This window comes from Mirounga angustirostris, unplaced genomic scaffold (assembly GCF_029215605.1).
Source record: "Mirounga angustirostris isolate CCGP_5_RB_7025 unplaced genomic scaffold, mMirAng1.0.hap1 SCAF_7, whole genome shotgun sequence".
Lineage (NCBI taxonomy): Eukaryota > Metazoa > Chordata > Mammalia > Carnivora > Phocidae > Mirounga > Mirounga angustirostris.
This window is the reverse complement of record NW_026991715.1, coordinates 129,251,101-129,270,955: the sequence shown is the minus strand read 5'-3', so window position 1 is coordinate 129,270,955 and position 19,855 is coordinate 129,251,101. Positions and strand designations below refer to the sequence as shown.

Genomic DNA, 19,855 nt, shown 5'->3' with positions numbered 1-19,855 from the left:
GTCTCACCATCCTTCTAGCCAGACAAGAATCAAATTGACATCAGGCAGATTAACAGGAGAACATCAAATTTAATAGCATACAAGGAATCCACACCGACATGGAAATTCCAAAGACAGACACCATGAGGTATAGATGTCATTCTGAACTAAGCAGAAGGAGGTAGCGGTCTGGGATTTCAAAAGTAGGGAATGCAATTCACAGGAAGATGAAAAACAGTGAATGTTTGCTAAACAAATGTTTTCTGGGCCACTCAGAAGCAATGGGACATAGAGGCTTTGATCAAACAGGCCTTGCTAGGTTCCTCCCTGTCCACCATATCTAGTTCATAGTATAATTTAGTTATCTATGCTGATAGCTCTCTTCCGGGAGCAGGTCATCTATCTAAATTCTTTTTAGGCAATTGTGGGGGAGGTAAAGAGCTTTTCCTGAATCTGCAGAGTTTTAATTGTTTTTTAACTCAAAATAATCTTCACACCCAAGTGGCCCATCTTGAGGTATCCTGTCCTTGGCCCCATACCATCTTGCTCACCATTGGCCAGGAATTGCCCCCGTATGACCTTGACTTGAAAGCCGAGGCAGACTCTGATGAAGATCGCAGCTGGAGGTCTTGAGCTAACACACTCCTCACCAGCTGGACAGCAAGTCCTTAACTTGAAGGGACATCTGAGTGGTACTTCAGCCCAGAGATTTGCTTGCCTTTTCCTTATTCTAATCTGTGTGGGCCCATCACTGCTTGACTGCACATTATCTCGTACAAGAATCCACAGGAACAAGAGTTCAGAACAACAGGCCAGAAGGTACGCACAGACTGCCTGCAATCAGGAGAGGCAGTTCCTCGTGAAAAAAAAGGTGTCCAGTGCATAGTGCTGCTTGAGAAGCACTGGTCTGGAGTGAGGGCACTGTGGGGAGCAAGGGCAGTGACTGAGCTCCAGGGACCACCTGAAGGAGAGGCCAGCACTGGAGGGTATAGCTGGTGTTAGCCATTTTGTTTGGCCTTGGCTGGGCTGGGGGCCAAGTTGGTTCCTTAATCCTCTGATTCTAGCTAATCTAAGCAAGTACTGCCTCCACTTTTCCAGAAATCTTGGGGACTGTCTCAGCTCATACCTGAGAAATGGAATGAGAGCTGGCCACTTCCACCCACACCCCAAGAAACCACCCACCCCTCCCAAATACTAACCTGCCTTCTGGGCCTGCCTGAAAATACCTCTTGTTTTCCCTAGGGCCCTTTTCTTATGGGTGTGGCACATATTTTGGGTGTAAACATACCAGGAAAATGAAGTGGGGAGAGGTTTCTCTTGGCTGTTAGAAGTTGTAGCCCTTTTCCTTCATCTAAACCTTGTCATAATGCCCAACATTAGGATGGGGCTTTGCCACAGTGAATCCCAAGGTCACTGGCTGGGTTTGTTTGCAGTCAGATGGGAATTTGAATCCCAGCTCCACCCCTGCCACCTCTGTGACCCTGGGCAAGTTATTCTCTCTAAGTCTCAGTTTGCTCCTCTCTAAAACATGACTCGTACATAATGTCAGCCTTAATAGGGTTGCTTTAGACTGAAATGAGGTAAAGTGCATGTGCAGTTAACTCAGTACACAGCATGTAGTTACAACTTAATATTGGTATTCACCCCCTTGTCTATTATAACTCTTGTTAGTTTTTGGAGCTCTTAATATAGAGAGACCATTAAAAGCAAGTTTTACATTTTCATATCAACATTGATGCTTATACATCCGATAATTTAAGGTTTCCTTAATGCTTAACTTGCAGTTATCTTAAGAATAGTAGACAAATACAAATGCCTCTGTATGTTCCTTGTCTGAACATAAACTAAGAACAAAGGGCCACAAAGATACTCAATGATGCCACAGTTCAAATTGGTCAATATGAAGATTGCACTGATTGGAAGCCAAGATTTTTAAATTGTTCTGTCCATATCTGTAAGGACTTGGCTTATCTGTTTTCTAGTCCAGAGTTCTGTTGATCTGGCTTTCTTGTTATCGAAGTCTTCCAAACCAAGAAGAATCCTAGAGGATCATGCAGATGGATGAACAAGAGGGAAAATACCCAACAAATCCAGCTTCTTAGGAGCATCCTTTGCTTAGAGAAGAATGTTGCAAAACTTACAAAGCCAGTGTACAGGAACCTTTGCAGATTATGAGACCTATCCAGCCCAGCTCTGCCTGCCAGAGAGCCTTGGAAAAGAAAGAAAAAGAAGAAAAAAAAATCAATCTTTAAAAAATTCCCAGTACACTGTATAGAAGAGATTCAAGAGAAGAATAGTGCATGACATTAGCTGGAACACACCGATTGAGGTACTCATTTTGCAATTTCTTAAGTATGTCTTCTCTGCTGACTTCAAAACAGTGAAAGAAATTTGGAAAAGAAGCCCACTATCTTGATGGAAGCTGTTTTGACATAAGTGAAACCAGCCTTGGCGTGAGGTGAGGGCAGGCTCTGGCCAAGCCAATGGAACAGACCCTGGAAGGATTGAGGCAAACTGAGGAAATTGTTTCAAGATGGAGCTGGAGCCACTTGAAAGGGGAGGGAACTGGAGGGTCCAGACATTTCATCAGTGTTTGAATGAGTGTATGAGTAGCTTCATGTGCATTCTGAGATGCATAGACCCCTTCTCTTAGTATCACCTCTGGGGAAGGGGAAGAGGGTGGCTGCCGTTTGAATGGTGCAGTGTGAGAGTTCGTGGATGACTGGCTGTTGTGAACTCTCAGATTTGGTTGGTTTTAGGGAAGAGGGAAAGAAAGGGAGAATGTGTGTTACTAAGTCTCATAACTCTCAATGGTTTTCACCATGGAGGAACTTGGAAATGGAGGCAAGGGCAATATGGAACTGAGTCCCTGCGCCATCTTTGACACATTTCTCAGGGCTTGGTGGCCCTGAAGCAGGAAAACAAATTGAACATAATCTCTAGGACATGGTCTGGCTTCAGTAATCCTTGAGCATTGATCAAAGCTCTTTCAAGGCAAGGCCAAGGGCAGCACCACACGGAGGGAAGTGTAGGAATTGCCATAGGAAATGCACCTAGCAAGGCTGGGAAGTTGGACATCAGGCAAAACTCAAGACAGGCAGAGGGCATCCCTGCATTTTGTGTGTCTCAGAGCCGGCCCATCTTCAGCTCTCGGGGGCATGTCCTAGCAAAGACCTCTGTGATATGAGGTGTCTTTTGCTGGCCAGGGAGCAAGGGATAGGGGAGCTATAGAAGGTTCACTAACACCAATCCAGGCAAAGGAAGTACAGAAAAAACTCTGGGTCTTATAATAATCTGGTGCTGGTAATCTGGCCTGGACAAAAATAACATGGAGAAAATTAAAAATGAAATGCTGCTGATGTGAATGTGAAGTAACATGAATATATTAACATATGATACATATTATATACTACTACATTAGCATGGTATCTGGAGCTTTTGCCTAGTTACTGTTAATGAGGAAAGATTTCCTTTTTTTTTTTTTTTTTTTAAGATTTATGTATTATTTTAGAGAGAGCAGCAGGGGGAAGGGCAGAGGGAGAGAGAGAATCTCAAGCAGACTCCCCACCAAGCAGAGCCTGAAGTCAGGCTCAGTCCCATACCCCTGAGATTGTGACCTGAGCCGAAATCAAGAGTTGGATGCTCAACTGCCTGAGCCACCCAGGCGCCCCAGAAAGATTTCCTTTTGAAGCAGAGTTGGTTTATGATAACAGTGGAACAGTGGGGGAAAATCTAGGAGACCGAATGAGAAGGAATGCGTGCTCCACTTAAGTGCAGTCGCATGAGAATTTTTAAAGGTAGGAGAGGCTACCAGGGGTTTCCATAGCCTAAACTGGAAGGCGTGGTGGCTATATGAGACAGGATAGATGAGGTGCTAGCAGGTCCCATGAGGGCTATCTCCTCAGGATAATCAGGTATGATCTGAAGGAAAGGGAGAGAGATATCATCAAAAGGGCATGTCTGCATGAATCAAGATTTTTGTAAGGGGTAAATGGCAGAGAGAATGCAGAAGGACATAAAGACTGGTGACTAAAAACCTAGTAAAAAGAAATTGTTTTTAAGATGCAAGAAACAAGAGACCACATATTATATGATTCCATTTATATGAAATGGCTAGAAGAGGCAGCCCTATAGAAACAGAAAGTGGTGGGCTGGGAATGGGCATTAACCATAATGGGCATGAGGGATCTTAATGGGGTTATGAAAATGTTCTAAAACTGATTTATGGTGATGGTTGCACAACTTGATAAATTTCCTAAAAATACTGAATTGTACATTTGAAATGGATGAATTATTTGCCGTGCAAAGTGTGCCTCCATAAAGTCATTTTTTTAAAAAGGATTTTTTAATAGAAATTCTCATTGGGGTGCCTGGGTGGCTCAGTTGGTTAAGCGACTGCCTTCGGCTCAGGTCATGATCCTGGAGTCCCTGGATCGAGTCCCGCATCGGGCTCCCTGCTCGGCAGGGAGCCTGCTTCTGCCTCTGACCCTCCCCCCTCTCATGTGCTCTCTCTCTCTCATTCTCTCTGTCTCAAATAAAAAAAAAAAAAAAAAAAAAAGAAATTCTCATTGACCGGTTATTTTTATTATGGTGCTTATTAAGTGACAGCCACCATGCTAGGGGGATACAAATATGAAGATCTTCACAAACAGAGAGGGCATAAGTAAGCAATTTTCAAAGAAGGCAAATGACTAATAAGAATTTTGACCTCACTAGTCATCACTGCTTTGCAAATTATGACATGAGGTAGGTTTTGACTATCAGGCTGGCAAAGATTAAAAAGTGACAATATTCAGGAACAAACAGTTCTCTAAGACACTACTGCTGGGATTCTAAATTGTTAACCCCTTTCAAGAGGAAAGATTAGAATTTTAGAATTACATAGGAAACCCTTGAATATGCTCTTGACCAGCAAGAACCTTGGACCCAGAAAATCTACCCAAAGGAATTTATCTTCTGGGGTCTTAAAATACTATTAATAGTCTTGCATCGGGCGCCTGGGTGGCTCAGTCGGTTAAGCGACTGCCTTCGGCTCAGGTCATGATCCTGGAGTCCCGGGATCGAGTCCCGCATCGGGCTCCCTGCTCAGCAGAGAGTCTGCTTCTCCCTCTGACCCTCCTCCCTCTCGTGCTCTCTGTCTCTCATTCTCTCTCGCAAATAAATAAAATCTAAAAAAAAAAAAAAATAGTCTTGCATCTCCCAAATTTCTCTCTCCAGACTAGTGCTCTGCTCCAAAGTCCAGATTTAGATATCTAGCTGCCCACATCCTCTTCTCAAGTTCAGCATGTCCAGAACTTAACTCCAGAGTGGATCTATGCATGCAGACTAGGTCAGAGAGCCCCAAGCCCAAAAGACTGCTCTTCCAGCTCAGGTGATGGTGGCTCCACCCTTCCAGTTGCTAAAGCCAAATACTTAGATGCCATACACCACCTCTCGCTGTCTCTCACACCCTCTGTCAGAGCCAAAGGCACAGGCTATTTACTCTGCCTTCAAAACTGATCATGATTCTGACCATTTCTTACCATCCCCACGGCTACTCTAAAGTTGAGCTTATCTCCGGCTGGAATTTCTGAAGATGATCTTCTATCTGGTCTCCCTCCTTCTACCCTTGTCTCCACCCCAGTCTATTCTCAACACAGAAACAAAGGGGATCATTTTAAAACATAGTACATATCACATTACTCTGCGGCTCAAAAATATTTCTCACAAAAGTCTTTACAGCAGCTTTTACAGCCTTCCCTAAACCAGTCCCTGTTACCTTACCTCCTATTGCTCTCCTCCTTGCTCGCCCCTTGTCTCAAACCCTCCTATTCCTCAAACACAGTAGGCCAGCTTCCAGTTTACCACTCTTGCACTGGCTCTTGCCTCTATCTGGAACAATCTCCTCCCAGGCGGTGGCCTGGCCAACTCTTTCATCTTCCACAAGTCTTTGCTCAGTGTGTTCTTCCCAGTGGGGCCACCTCAGGTGCAGAATATCAAATTTCAACCTGGCTCTTCCAACTCCTGGCATGCTTGATCCTCTTTATCCTGTTCAGTGTTTTCTGTTTTCCATAACACGTCTCACCTTCTCACATATGATATAGTTGGATGCTTTAACAGGTCTCTTGTTTATTGCCTATCTCCCCCTCCTAGATAGTAAGCTCCACAAAGACAGGCATCGTTTTGTTCACTGCTGTACCCCCAAATGCCTCACAGTGCTTGGCATATAATAGGTACTCAATAACTATTTGTTGAATGAACGAATGATTTTGTAATGAGCAAGTAGTGATTTTATAAACAAAAACAACAGCTTTATGTCATAAAAGAAAAAAGTGATGAGTTCCCATGTACATTTTCTGAGCTCATCACTCCGCTCGTGAGGTGAGACTGACTCATTCATGCACAGCAAAGTCTGACTTTCCCAGCATTCCTTCTGCCCCCCAGGGAAAATGTGACCATCATCAGGATGACTTAGCCAAGCTACAAGGCTGGAGTTCTGATTTGATTCTATATAGGCTGCAAGTTGATCTCATATAGTTATAAGAAACCCTGATTCACTCACAGTAATTTAATAAAGAAATGCAATCAGTTGCGAAGAGAAGCCTGCAAGTTCTCTTTTAAGGGCCAGTATCTCTGTAGTATGTTTTATTAGGCCCGTTCTCATCACTGATCAGGCATTTTCTACTTAATTTAGCTTCTGAGTTTCTGTTTTCAACAAGGTAGATGGTGGCTTTAAAAAACCTTTTATTGCGGGGCGCCTGGGTGGCTCAGATGGTTAAGCGTCTGCCTTCGGCTCAGTGCATGATCCCAGGGTCCTGGGATCGAGCCCGGCATCGGGCTCCCTGCTCTGCGGGAGGCCTGCTTCTCCCGCTCCTTCTACTGCTCCCCCTGCTTGTGTTCTCTCGCTCTCTCTGTCAAATAAATAAATAAAATCTTTAAAAAAAAAAAAAAAAAAACCTTTTATTGATTTGTGCAGAAATAAGATGCATGAAAACCTTTGAAGAAAACTGGAACTTCTTGTAAACCTGTTGCTATATGTTGGAAAGGACCAAAGCTCTGCTTCCTTGCTGTTAATCTATACTGGAGTTGAAAATGTGTAGTGCATCCTAGCATAGAGGCTACTTAAATCATGCTTGTTAGTTTGAGAAGTGAATTTCTAGATAAATATGAAAATCAATGATACCTTATTGCTAGGAAATCAAAACAGTTTTTTCCATTAATCATATGATTTAGCTGCTTTTTATGCAGTGTTTTTCTGCTGTGCCTGCGCCACCCCCATCCCTTTACATCCAGAAGCTCTTAGCAGGAAACAGAAAGAGAACCAGCTCTGCTTCTGCACAGAAGTGGATATTACAGCCAGGGGTTGCAGGAAATGAAATTCCAGTAGGGAAAGGGAGGAAGGGAGTACACTTAACACTGCTGAACACAAATGTGGCTTCTGCCTTTGAGGTGATGCACTGAATTTAATCACTGTTTGTAGATCAGAGTGTAGAACACCTACCCTCTTTCTTACTCCTCTTAGTATATTTCACCTCTATCTGATATGCCTTAAAGATTCAGTATTGGTTTGTTTAAGATGCATAGTTATTTTTATTTCTTAGTCGCTGGTGTCAAGAAAAAATATATCATTAAGCTCCTGCTGTAAGTTCAAAGTTGGGGAGCAGTTCCAATTATAAACCCTGTGTATTCTCCTGCTATATGTCAAGACCTATGATTTTACTCTACTAGTAAGCTAACCAAGTTGGCCTGCCACAGTTTCATGAATGTGGACAGAAAGCATGAGATTCTTTGACCAAAGATAAAAGACAGTTTATTATTCATAGAAATAGCAGTAGCCAGAGTATCAGCATATTTAATATGCCCAGTTTCCTTCAGGGCAACAGGGATCTCTGTCCTGGTGTAGAGATGGGTATGATTTAAATTTTACAGCTGGGGGGTGGGGTGGGAGGGATGGGGTGACGGGGTGATAGACACTGGGGAGGGTATGTGCTCTGGTAAGCGCTGTGAATTGTGCAAGACTGTTGAATCTCAGATGTGTACCTCTGAAACAAATAATGCAATATATGTTAAGAAAAAAAAAGAAGAAGAAGGTAGCGGGAGGGGAAGAATAAAGCGGGGGAAATTGGAGGGGTAGACGAATCATGAGAGACGATGGACTCTGAAAAACAAACTGAGGGTTCTAGAGGGGAGGGGGGGTGGGAGGATGGGTTAGCCTGGTGGTGGGTATTGAGGAGGGCACATTCTGCATGGAGCACTGGGTGTTATGCACAAACAATGAATCATGGAACACTTCATCTAAAACTAATGATGTAATGTATGGGGATTAACATAAGAATAAAAAAAATAAAAAAAAATTTATGGCTAAGCTATGTGGTGGTGGCAAGTTTTGGTAGCTGATAATTTGGGTTGGGTTTGAATGGCTAATATTGTATCATAGTTCAGAAAAAATTCTTGAATAAATATTTACCCTATTCTTCACTATCAACTTGTGTTTCCCAATCCAAGTTGTCTGATAAAAAATAATTAAATACAGATTTTGTAACAAGAGAACGGATTCCTGTATTCATATTCTCTGTTCTTAACTCCAGATGAGGGAGAAGAGGAAAGAGTTGCTGACCCCCAGCTGTTGATGCTGGAGAGGGAGGTGAGAATCAGCAGAACTGGGCCGCATCAGTCACCTCCCTCACGCAGCAGTTGGAATACGGTGTTCTATTCACTTATACTCTAAGCCTAGACTCCGGTCTGTTTTCAGAGCCTTACTGGTACCTGAGCCCCATCTTCTTCCACCTAATCGGGGCTGTCCTAGCAAAGAAGTAGATAGATTTGTTTTCAGAAATGGCTATATGAGCACACACGGATAGCAGTCACTCTTCTCAGCACAGTATACAGCCCAAAAATTCTGCCTACAGAGTCCCGAAAGAAAGTTTGGCTCATTCCAGGGAAGTAAGCCTGAAGTACCAAGTAGCTGGGAGGCAGCGCCTGAGAGAGACTGCCCTTGGGGAATCTGGTTCTCCAGGAAATGTTTGTCATCCTCCCACCTGCTCCTACAGAGCTGTCCGAACTTGCCTCCCTCCGTTTCCCAGCCAAGACTTCACTGGGAAATTAATCTGTATATATTTAACACTTCCTCTCAACCCATTCTCCTCTGGGAACCTACAGATTTACAACCTCAGACAGCCCTCTGGGTTAATTAGGCTTAGCAGGTTTTCAAAGGAACACAAACAGCTTCTTAGCCTCCCCCTTGCTTCTTAGGCAAGAGGCAGTCATGGGCAAGAACAATTGATCTCCGTTCGTCCTGTGTGTTAGACAGAGTGGCTATTAGCAGTTAGTCCCATTTTGTAAAACTCATACCCGGTCATAGGAACTCATCTAGAAACGTCTTGCCATCAGTGTTTGTTCTCCTATTGTCTATGCTGGGGACCGGACTTACTCAGATGAAGTAAAAGTCTTCAGAAAGTAAAAGTCTTTGCAGAAAAGTCTGAGTTCTAGAATTCTTTTATGTTGTCTGAGTTATGCAATGCTTTCATGGCATTGTGCTACAGGCCAATGCCCAGGGGTGGTGATCCAACTTACTCTGAATTACACATACATATACACCAATGGTTCTGCCTGGCAACACCCCTCTGTGGGTTCACACTATGTACCAGGCATCAATAATTGATGGCCAGATGCCCAAGAGGATTTTCAAAGGCACCTGGAGATTGCTTCTTCTGAGATCGTTGGCAAAACAGTCTAGAATTTCAAAATTGCACAGCTGCCTCAAGCCTTCTTTTGATAGAATTGGGGCATGGGCAAATAATGTGTGTCGGCCTTCTAACACCTATCTGTCTTTGCCTCTCCCTTATCTCCTCCCTGCCTGTCCTTATTCTTTGAACTCCAGGAAGCTTTATCCCTCTAGCTTTTCCTAGCACCCAACCTCACCTGCCGACCCTTCCTAGGCCTCCCACCTCTGGAGAGCCCAGACTCCAGAATTAGGATAGAAGATCAAGAAACAGAGGAGGTGCTCAAAACTTTATTTATTTATTTATTTATTTATTTATTTATTTATTTATTTATTTATTTATTTATTTTTGGTTAAAGCACATTTTGAGGGGAAAGGGAGGTGGGAAGGGATTTAGTCACAAAAGGTGCTTGCGAAGACCAAGTGAAATGAGGAACCTCAACACATTTCAGAGGGAGGGTTTTGGGCTAGAATTTGGAACTTCATTTCTGGATATGCTCCATATGGATATGGACTATCCTGAGATGGTCAAAATCAAATACATTTTAATTGAATTGAGTTAATAACTTCATATGCCAGAGGACAGTTTCAAATTTTGGGGAGAAACCAAAAAGTAATTATATGGTAGAGAAGCTTCTGAAAGGTTAATTTTACCTGTTGTTGTTGAAGAGGAGACCTATTTTTCTGGACCAGGATTGTGTTCCATTTCTTCTTTCTCAAAGACTGACTTGGAAGTCTAAAGAGTCTAATGGTGGGTAGGAATTCTTTTGAATAGAAACAGAGATTTGGAAGTATGAATTAGCTAGGAAAGTGCTGGAAAAGTTAGGTAAGTCATTTCAGTACGGATGGATAGGGAATGTGGAGGCATTACATATAAGGTGATTGGAAGAATTACAAGAAAACTACCCCCTGCCTAAAAGTCTTCTCACCAAGCTGTTGTGGTGTCCATAGTTCATTCATTACACTTTGTCTTCGGGATGACCTTAGAAGGTTCAGGATCCAGGAAGGAATAAAATAACCTGTCATACAGTTCCCTGCAGGTGTCAGAGCCTTATTTATTGCTAGGAAGTCAGGCGACGATGGGGAGATGGTGCCAGATTGAAGATAAACTCCTCTTGCTTTGTAATACTGTTGAGCAAGGACCCTGTAGAAATTTCTGAATAAAATAATCTCAGTCACAAGGCTCTTGGAGCTTCCATGAGAGTAGAAATATCCAAGATCCTATGCTCTGAGTCAATGGGCCTGCCTTTTTGACACTGAAAAGAAGGTCTCTGCACAGAACCCATCCAATTGTTTGGAGTTTTTAATGCAAAAGATAGAATCCCCAAAGCAATTATAAAGGAATTGCCTCTCCAGGTAGCATCTTTTTCTGACTGATGGTAAATGTCCAGGAAACCTAGGACAACTTGGACATAAAAAAGGAATGTTTCTGTTGTTCCAGGGTGCTGTTTTGTCCTTGGCACTGGGTTAGTACCTTCTGGATGGCCTGCTCCTTTAATCCCCAGAAGTCTTCCCAAGAAACTAGCATTCACAATTATTAAAATGTAGAAGCAACTTGGAGATGACCCATTTTAACACCCTCATGTTACAGATGAGGACACTAGGGTGATTGAAACATCACAAGTGTACAGTACACGTGGGGTTTGGGAAGCAGGAGGGCCTGGGTCGACCACTTGGCAGTTATGTGAACCTGGGCACATAACTAATATTTCTGAGCTTCAGTTTCTTCTTCTGAAAGAGTGTTCTTACAGAGCACCTACTCAAAGAAGTAACTCAAAACTTGGCCAGAATTATTATATTTGCTATTGTTTTTTAAATGAGACAGAATTCAAATCACATAAAATTCACTCTTTTTAAGTATACAATTCAGTGAATATATTCACTATGCTGTACGACCATCACCACTAATTCCAGAACATTTCCATCACCCCTAAAAAATCCTGTACCTGTTAGCAGTCCCAGTTCTCCCTTCCCCCCAGCTCCTGGCAACCACTGATCCACTTCCTGTCTCTATGGATTTGCCTATTCTGGAAATGTCCTATAAATGGAGTGACATATGGCCTTTTGTGGTCTGGCATCTTTCACCTGGCCTCATGTTTTCAAGCTTCACGTAAGTTAGAGCATATACTTCATTCTTTTTATTGCTAAATAATATTCCTTTATAGGGATATACTTCATTTTATCTCTCTGTTTGTAGGTTGATGAAAATTTAGTATAATCACCATAGTTATACACGGTTAGGCCAAAGCCAAAATGAGAACTTGGGTGTCTGATTCTCTCCCTGGTCCTGTTTTTACTACCCTACACTGTTCTTCAGAACATCTGGCATATGTCTTACATTAAGAGCAGTGATTTGCTCAAAGAAACCCTTACAACCTGGCTAATAACTACTCTTAAGATTTTATACCTTTACAGAGATTTTTCCAGGGTAGAAAAAAAAATACACAACTCAAGAAAATGAAATCTAAACATTGTAGAAAAATTGTGCTGAGAACCAAGTTTAATTTTCATTTACTAGTCTCTAGTGGACTGCTCTTTACCTGTTCATTTCACTGTATTACACAGAACAACCCGAGGTCTGTGTGGTAACCTTTATCTACCTGGCTTTCATGTGTATGTTCATTACCATGGTTTATAGCCCGGGATCAAAGAAAAGTTTTTGCTGACTTTGGTGGTTGTTTGAGGACCCGTCTCTCTTGTTCACTCTACTCCATGGTAAAAATTCAGAATTATTCTCTTCTTCAGTGAGACTGACACTGTTGCATTAACCTGACCATTAGGTATGAGTGATACATGGCTTTGGCCCAGAATTTAGTACATTTCAAACACAGCTGGTCACCTCTCCTTATAGCCTGGCTCCTTCCTGCATACTAACTGCCCCAGCTCTCAGGTCTGAGCTTCAGGCCTGGAGGGAGAGCAGCGAGCTTGGCATACTTGAAAAAGTTCTCTGCTTTTCACTTATTGACGACATAGGCAACAAAGCCCCAGGCCCCCTCTCTGGGGGCACATGAAGACCGGAAGCAGGTCCAGCTCATTAAGGATTTGGTTGTTGACATTCTTTGCTTGTGACCGGGTGATGTGTAGAATGTGGCAACATTCCATGGTGAAGGCATTTCCCTGGGTTCATCTGGGGTGTGTGTTTCTTTATCTTGGGTGACATGAGTGGAGGGTCTAGCCCAGCCTGGTTTCCTGACTTTGAGCAAGTGTGTTTTCTTTGCTAAAGCTTTCATGGTCCTGAATACCACTAATTACTTATCTCCTTTGATGTTCTATTTATGGTTATTCCTTAAGATCTGGAGCAGTTATTGTGTGTCAGTCTTCACATGCATCATCTCATTTCTATCATTTCCTGCTTCTGAGTGTTTGGCACTCCTCAAGTACATGAAACACAACCAAGCCTGGCTTGTCTTCATTGAGCTAAGATCCCTCTTTCCTCTCACTTCTCCTGGTTGACACAGTTTCCAAAAGCCTTCTTTGTCTCTGTCACCCTATGTCTGCATGTTTTTCATTATGTTGGGGTTCCTCTTAATGCAATACCCAGACTGAAAATGAGACTCCTTGTGTTCCAGGAACAACCCCAACTAGAACCATTATCAGGAAGTGAACCTGATGCTCATTTAATGCAGCGTACACCTCCCAGCGCTTATTTACCAGCTGCATTTTGATACCAGCCAACACCCCTCCCCGCTGTGCTCTCTTATCACTTTAATGCTGTGAGGCAGAGGTTCTTGTTGTGCAGTAGATATTTTGACCCTAAGAGCAAAACCTTACTTTTCTCTCAATCGATTTCAGCTACTCTTTACCCTGGGGACTTGCAGAGTAATTATGGCAAAACTATATGAATGGAGGAGTGCCTGCTGGCTCAGTCCATAGAGCATGCAACTCTTGATATCAGGGTAATGAGTTCAAGCCCCACACTGGGCATAGTTCACTTAAAATTTTTTCTCTTAATTTTTTTTTTTAAGATTTTATTTATTTATTTGAGACAGAGAGAATGAGAGACAGAGAGCATGAGAAGGAGGAGGGTCAGAGGGAGAAGCAGACTCCCCGCTGAGCAGGGAGCCCGATGCGGGACTCGATCCCGGGACTCCAGGATCATGACCTGAGCTGAAGGCAGTCGCTTAACCAACTGAGCCACCCAGGCGCCCTTTTTTCTTAATTTTAAAACTATGTGAATGGGAGGCTAGCATGATTCTGATGTAAGAAATTGTTGAGGAAAGGGAGAATTATTGTTTTTTTAATCATATATTAGGATTGGCTCTGTGAATAGAAAAACCCATTTCTAACTACTTACCCTAGGGTACTTTCATTAGTAATTTCTAGTTCCTGGGGGTTTTGGCTTATTTGGGGGTTATTTTCATCAGCAGCAATTATGTAGATTAAAAGAATGGAGTATTGAGTCTCTTTAGGAAGCTTAGTACCTCAATTGCTTGGGCAGGGTGTTAATCACACGGGTCCTGTGTGGGCTGCTGAATGTGTCAGCCCGATGCACTGGTCAAGAAGGATGTTTTGAGGGCTCTAACCGGCACCTCTGTGTTTGTTGCAGTTACCTGGCTGAGCAGTGCTGGAATGGCGGCTTTATCTACCTGATCATGCTGCGCCGCTTCAAGCACAAAGTCCATTCTCCTTATAATGGCAACAGTAGCAACAGCTCTGAACCAGGAGAGACACCTTCCTTGGAGCTGGGTGACCAAACTGTGAAAAAGGGGAAACGAGCAAGAAAGTTTGGGGTCATTTCCAGGCCTTCTACCCAGAAGGCCACTGAAGAACCCAAGAGCAGCCCTGGCTGTGAGTTTGACAATGACCCCATCTCTGAGCTGGACAATGGCCCAGACCCTGAACTTGGAAATGGTCATGCTTTTGAGCTAGAAAATGGCTCAGAATCTCTCAAGGAGCTGGCCGGATCCCATCTAGACAGTTCAGAAGCAGACAGAGGGACAGAGCATAGCATTCCAAAGACAGATGCTTCTCTACCCACAAGCAATGACAAACGCCGCTTCTCAAAATCTGGGAAGACAGACTTCCAATCAAGTGACTGCCTGGCACGGGTAAGCTTTGGTTTGATTATAGAACCTGAATTTTAAAAGAAATACTGTCGAAGTTGCTTTTACGGCTTAGGAAATATATCTAAGATGGCCTTGTATTTGGAAGCCAACACATTTATTATGATAAATGGTCAGAGGACATAACAATAACAAAAAAAAAATCCAAGTCATTTTATCCTACTTAAATAAAGAGATAGTTGAGTGATCCTAAGTGGAAAATTCAAGCCTTCTGTGGTATAATTTGAGTCATATGAGGCCCAGATAAAGTACTTGAACTGCATCATTATTTATCACTACCATCCCCAGCGGAATTGCCACAGCAAGGCCAAGAATTCCTGGTGGCAGCTGAGAGCATGAACATTCAAGCCTCAGTATTACACAGGAAGGATATTCACCCCGCAGAGAAGCATCTGCTTTTCTTTTTAACACTTCAAAACCAGTGACATTTTTATGGGTTTATATTATTAAATTGCTGAATTCCAGTAAAGGTTGGAAATTTCACAGAAATCTCTGATACTGTGATATCCAGCTGTGATGGTCAGGGTTGGTCTTCCCTAAAGGCAAAGCAGATGTGGTATACTCTGAATGGTAATGGGTACACTTCTAGCCTCAAATCATCTCCTTCATTATAACCAACATTCTCTCTTGAAGTGATATTTCTTTCGGGTAAGCATGTTCCTTCCAAGAATCCTCTTGGCAGATACTCTTGTGGGTTCCTAATGAAGCAGTAACTTACTACGTGGTTTCTGATTGGTTTCCTGAGTCCCTCCAGGAGACACCCTTTCGGGATAAAAGAGCAAGTTGGAAAGATAGAAAATGGGCACAGAAGAAGTATCAAGTTCAGCTTTGCAGGCTGCTGAAATGGTACCCTGGCAGTGAATAGAATTTCTAGTAAGTCTATTTCATGCATATTTCTGCAATCATAGCTAATCTATATAATGGGAGGAGAGGAATTAAAATAACCCCTCTCTCAGGGGACCATGTTCCTTCATCTGAGGATCTCAGTGATCTTCATAAAGCCTTACCCAGAGAGGCATGATTTGTAGATGGAAGGTGTAAATGAAGAAGAAAAAAGTAATGTCTCTATCAATGATTTTCTACAAACTTTATGGTCCCCCTCAAAAAAGAATTAAGGGCAATAAAAAGATTATAATGTGTTTCTTATTGGTAATACTCTACTTGGATATGACTTGTTCTCCTAATGATTAAATTATGAATGCACAGAAAGCCTAGAGTGAATAAATTAGGAAGTATTGGTTCTCTTAATCATTTTGAAGGTTTAAGTTACCAAAAGAGATTGAATCTCATATACAGTCCAAACAAATAGGCTTTCATTTGACCTAGGACACAGTGGAAATAATTTGGAAATGACTTTAAAAGAAAAAAAAAACATTTAAGAGGCTACTATTCTCTGCTCATCTTAACTGAAGTCAATAATGTAAAATTGAATTTCTGGATTAGACTATCTGAAGACTACACATATCAGAGTTTCTTTGCCTGGTTTTTGCACTCAAGGTCAAATGTCCAAGAAGATATAAATGAAACGGTGATTTAAAAAAAAAAAAACTAGCTCTTTTGCCTTTGGGACATTTTTTTAAAGCCACATGCCTATAAAAAGGAGAGACCTGCCATCTGGAATTTGCATTCTTCACAACTGGCCATAATCTGGAGAGCGAGTATTGACCCTGGGTTATACTTTCCATCTTAGAAAGTCAGCATAGGCCACAGACCCTCTCAGGCACGAATATATTTTAACACCCTTTTCTGCCCCAGAAGCATCATTGTTTGATGCATTTACCCAGGATTGATAGAGTTGGCGAGAAGTAGGTCGTCACAGCTTCCCCTGCATCCAGGTGGCCCCCCACATTGGGACCAGTAGACCATCACAGAAAGTCCTGTAGGTTCTTGGGCTAAGCAGATTTTTATTTTTACTCCAGGATGAGCCCAAGGTCATGCTAAAATGGAATTTCCAGAAAAACAAAAATTAGGTATTTACCTCTTAAGCCCTCAGGGAAAAAAATTCCATTGCATTTGAATAATGGGAGATTAAACATGTAAACATTGTTCCATTTCTGCTTTATTAATGATTTAATATATCTACAAAGACTTAATAAATTACAGAAAAGGCTTATAGTCATTCAGACCATTTTTATTTGTCGGATGCTTCTTTTTCATAGACTGTTATTTGTTACATGAAAATAAATCTTCAGTCTTTGTTTTCATATCCTCTTTCCCTTTAACAGAACTATAGGAAACATATTTCCTCTAATAAATATCTTCTTTTTAAAAAGCCATATGTTTCTATAAAATATCAACACATAATAATACATATGCAACCAGATTAATCTTTGAAACTACAAAAGTTGGTCCCATTGTCTAAAACATAATCTCCTAGGACACAGATAGGCAATTTTAGAACTGAAGTCAGAGTTCCTTACTCCCTGTCTAGTGAAGACCATTACTCATCCAAGGGGAAAGTTCTTGCAAGTCTGTTTATTACAGATGTGTATTTTTGTAATGCAGCGTGGTAAAAAATAAATACAACTTAGTCACATAATAGTGAAATAAAAGAATCCTACCATTTGCCAGCCAGGTGAATTGATTTATAGCTGGTGTATGTGTCTATGGGTCCATTTGTGGTCTCACCCTAACACGTGTAATTCGCCTGTACAGTATCAGACCTCTTCCCTCAGCAGAGACCTCAGGAAGTCTGAGTCGTTCAGTGCAGGTGGTCTGCAGAGACCTCAGGAAGGCTGCCCCAGGTCTGAATATGCAGGAAAAGGAAACTGAGAAGGAGAGTCACACCCAGGACATCTCCTAGGTTGTCCCTAATGTTTGCATCAAGCAGAAACAGCATGAGGATGGTCCTATTCTAGTAAGTCCTCCCCCCATGGTCACTGGGTGAACTTCTATCCTTCTATGTGGTAATGTCCCTCTTCAGTCCATGTCTGCTCCTTCACCTCTCTCCTGAGCCCCCCCACCCCATCCTTTCTACCACCTGCCTACAGTGTATCTCCATCTTGGGTATTTCACATCATGCCTAAAACTTGATGCATGACTTTCCCACATCACCAAGCTGGCTCCAATATTCCAGGTTCCACCACCCGTAAAGTTGCCCAAGCCAGAAACCTGAGATTCAACTAGCAGTCACTCACCTGCTTTGTCTAGAACTTTCCCTGGTTTTGTGCTGACAATCCCACATCCTAGGAAATGCCTTCATCCCAGCAAATTGGGACAGTTGGCATCCTGGAGTCAACTGAAATGCTGCCCTCTTCTTTCCACACTGTCCAGTTGATCACCAAGTCCTGTCAACCCCGGCTCCCTTCGGGGTCTCTCTCCCTTTCTATCTGGGTCAAACGGCTTTCATTTCCCACATGGTGGTCCTGGTATTCTGCTACCCATCCCACTGTCCACTGTCATCCCGTCATCCAGTGTCTCCACAGCAACCAGAGAGACCTTTCTAAAGAGAGCACCTCAGGCATGTGTGTGCATCCTCACACACACTGAAGCTTAAGCCCTTTGGGTGGGTCCGCTTTACCTTCAGGGTAATACCCAAGCTCCTTAGCTTGGTGAAGCACAGGAACCCTTTCACTGTATGATCCCTGCTTAACTTTCTGCCTTCATCTCTCACTGCTTTCTTCCTCCCCTGTTTGGGCTGAATTAGCCACAATTTTTTGCAAAGGACTAGGATCAATATCTCCTCTGAGCCTTTGCACATGCTGCTCTTGCTATCCTGTTTCTCCTCTCTTCCCCCATGTAGCTTAGCTTCTTCCGTTTCTGGGGGACGAAACACCATGACACACTCCTCTAGGAGGCTTCTGTGACCCTTCTGCCACCTGCCCCATCTTTAGGCGTCTCCTCTTTGGGCTCCTGCAGTGCCCCCTTCTCATCTTCATCAATGCATGAATCCCACATATTCCAATTACCATGTGGCTTGTTGTGTCCCCAGTAGACTTGAACGGCAAGGACCTTACTTGTCTTTGTGTCCTGGCTCACTGCCTTGCACCTGCAGGTGCTCTGTAGGTGTTTATTAATGAAGGCACCCAAGAGCTTCAGGCCTGAGAGATGGGACACCAGGTTCTAGCCCTCATTCTTCCATCCCCCGTTCTGTGGCCGTCAGGCTGCCATGTTCTTCCTCTGAGCTTCCATCTCCTCACCCGTAAACTGAACATTTTAGTCTGATGACTCAGGAACTTCAACTGTGACATTGATCACATATCTTTTTATTTCTTACTGATCATTCTAAATAAGAAGGGATAGGCAAACAGTCTCAGGATCTAAGTTTGCAACTAGAGCCAGACAATTTACTGCAGTAAAATTCTAGTTGGATGATGTTTCTTCTCACATTTGGAGAAAAGATGCTATTGTGAAATATTATTTTTGGTTCCAGCAGAAGATGAGGTCATTTAAATGCTGCCGAGATAGCTCCCTTTAATGTACCACCTCTGTTTTGTAAATAAATCCTTTTTTTTTTTTTTTTTGCATCCGTGAAGAGATGCATGTGTGAGCATCACACAGTAATTGGCATTTTATAGGAAAGGGTAGCACTTCAACAACATTAATACAAAAGTCCATAGCATCCAATTTTGCATGGTTTGGCTTTTTCTCCACAGGCTGACAGAGTCTCATTGCCCTTTAAGCCAATGTAAAAGGAAGCAAAGGCTTGAGCCATCTGTCTAGACAGGATCTGTTTCAGAACTCAATTGTCTCTACAACTGGATTGGGTGTTCACATGCTAAACATTGGCAAACATACAGGTTTCCCATCTGGGCGAGCCTCTTAATGTCACTCTCAGTAACTTCTGAAAAACCATAAGATTAACATCCTATATTTGTTAATTCTGTGGCATTTATGCAGTATTGTTATGGGCTAGGCACTGTTCTAGTTGCTGGAGAACCTGCTAATAGATGAGAGACACGGTTCTGTCCCATGGCACTTATCACAGATAAGGGGCCACAAGCAATAAACAAGCAAATAACTGAATCTAAATGTTTGATGGTGACAACTGGTGCTATAAATGAAATAAAGCAGTAACATGAAAGATGCCTGGGCAGCGTCCTGGTGGGGAGTTAGCTGAAATTGGTATCAGTGAAGACCTCATTAAAGAGGCAATGTCTGAGCTGAAGCCTGA

General features: G+C 42.6%; 1 protein-coding gene across 9 annotated transcripts in view; it reads left to right on the top strand.

Annotated features, from left to right (window-relative positions):
* Nucleotides 1-19,855, top strand: part of PDZD2 (PDZ domain containing 2) — a 218,794-nt gene that overhangs the window by 113,077 nt on the left and 85,862 nt on the right. For 7 of the 9 annotated variants that reach the window (XR_008505115.2, XM_054504637.2, XM_054504635.2 and 4 more), the window contains exon 2: nt 14,226-14,727. Coding sequence is in view for 7 of the 9 variants with exons in the window: in XM_054504637.2 (XP_054360612.2) it covers nt 14,226-14,727 (502 nt within the window). In the remaining 2 variants the exon portion in view is untranslated. Of the gene's footprint in view, nt 1-8,275; nt 8,603-14,225; nt 14,728-15,120; nt 15,616-19,855 lie in introns of those variants that run through there. The other 2 variants (XM_064596812.1, XM_045863020.3) reach the window with 2 other exon arrangements.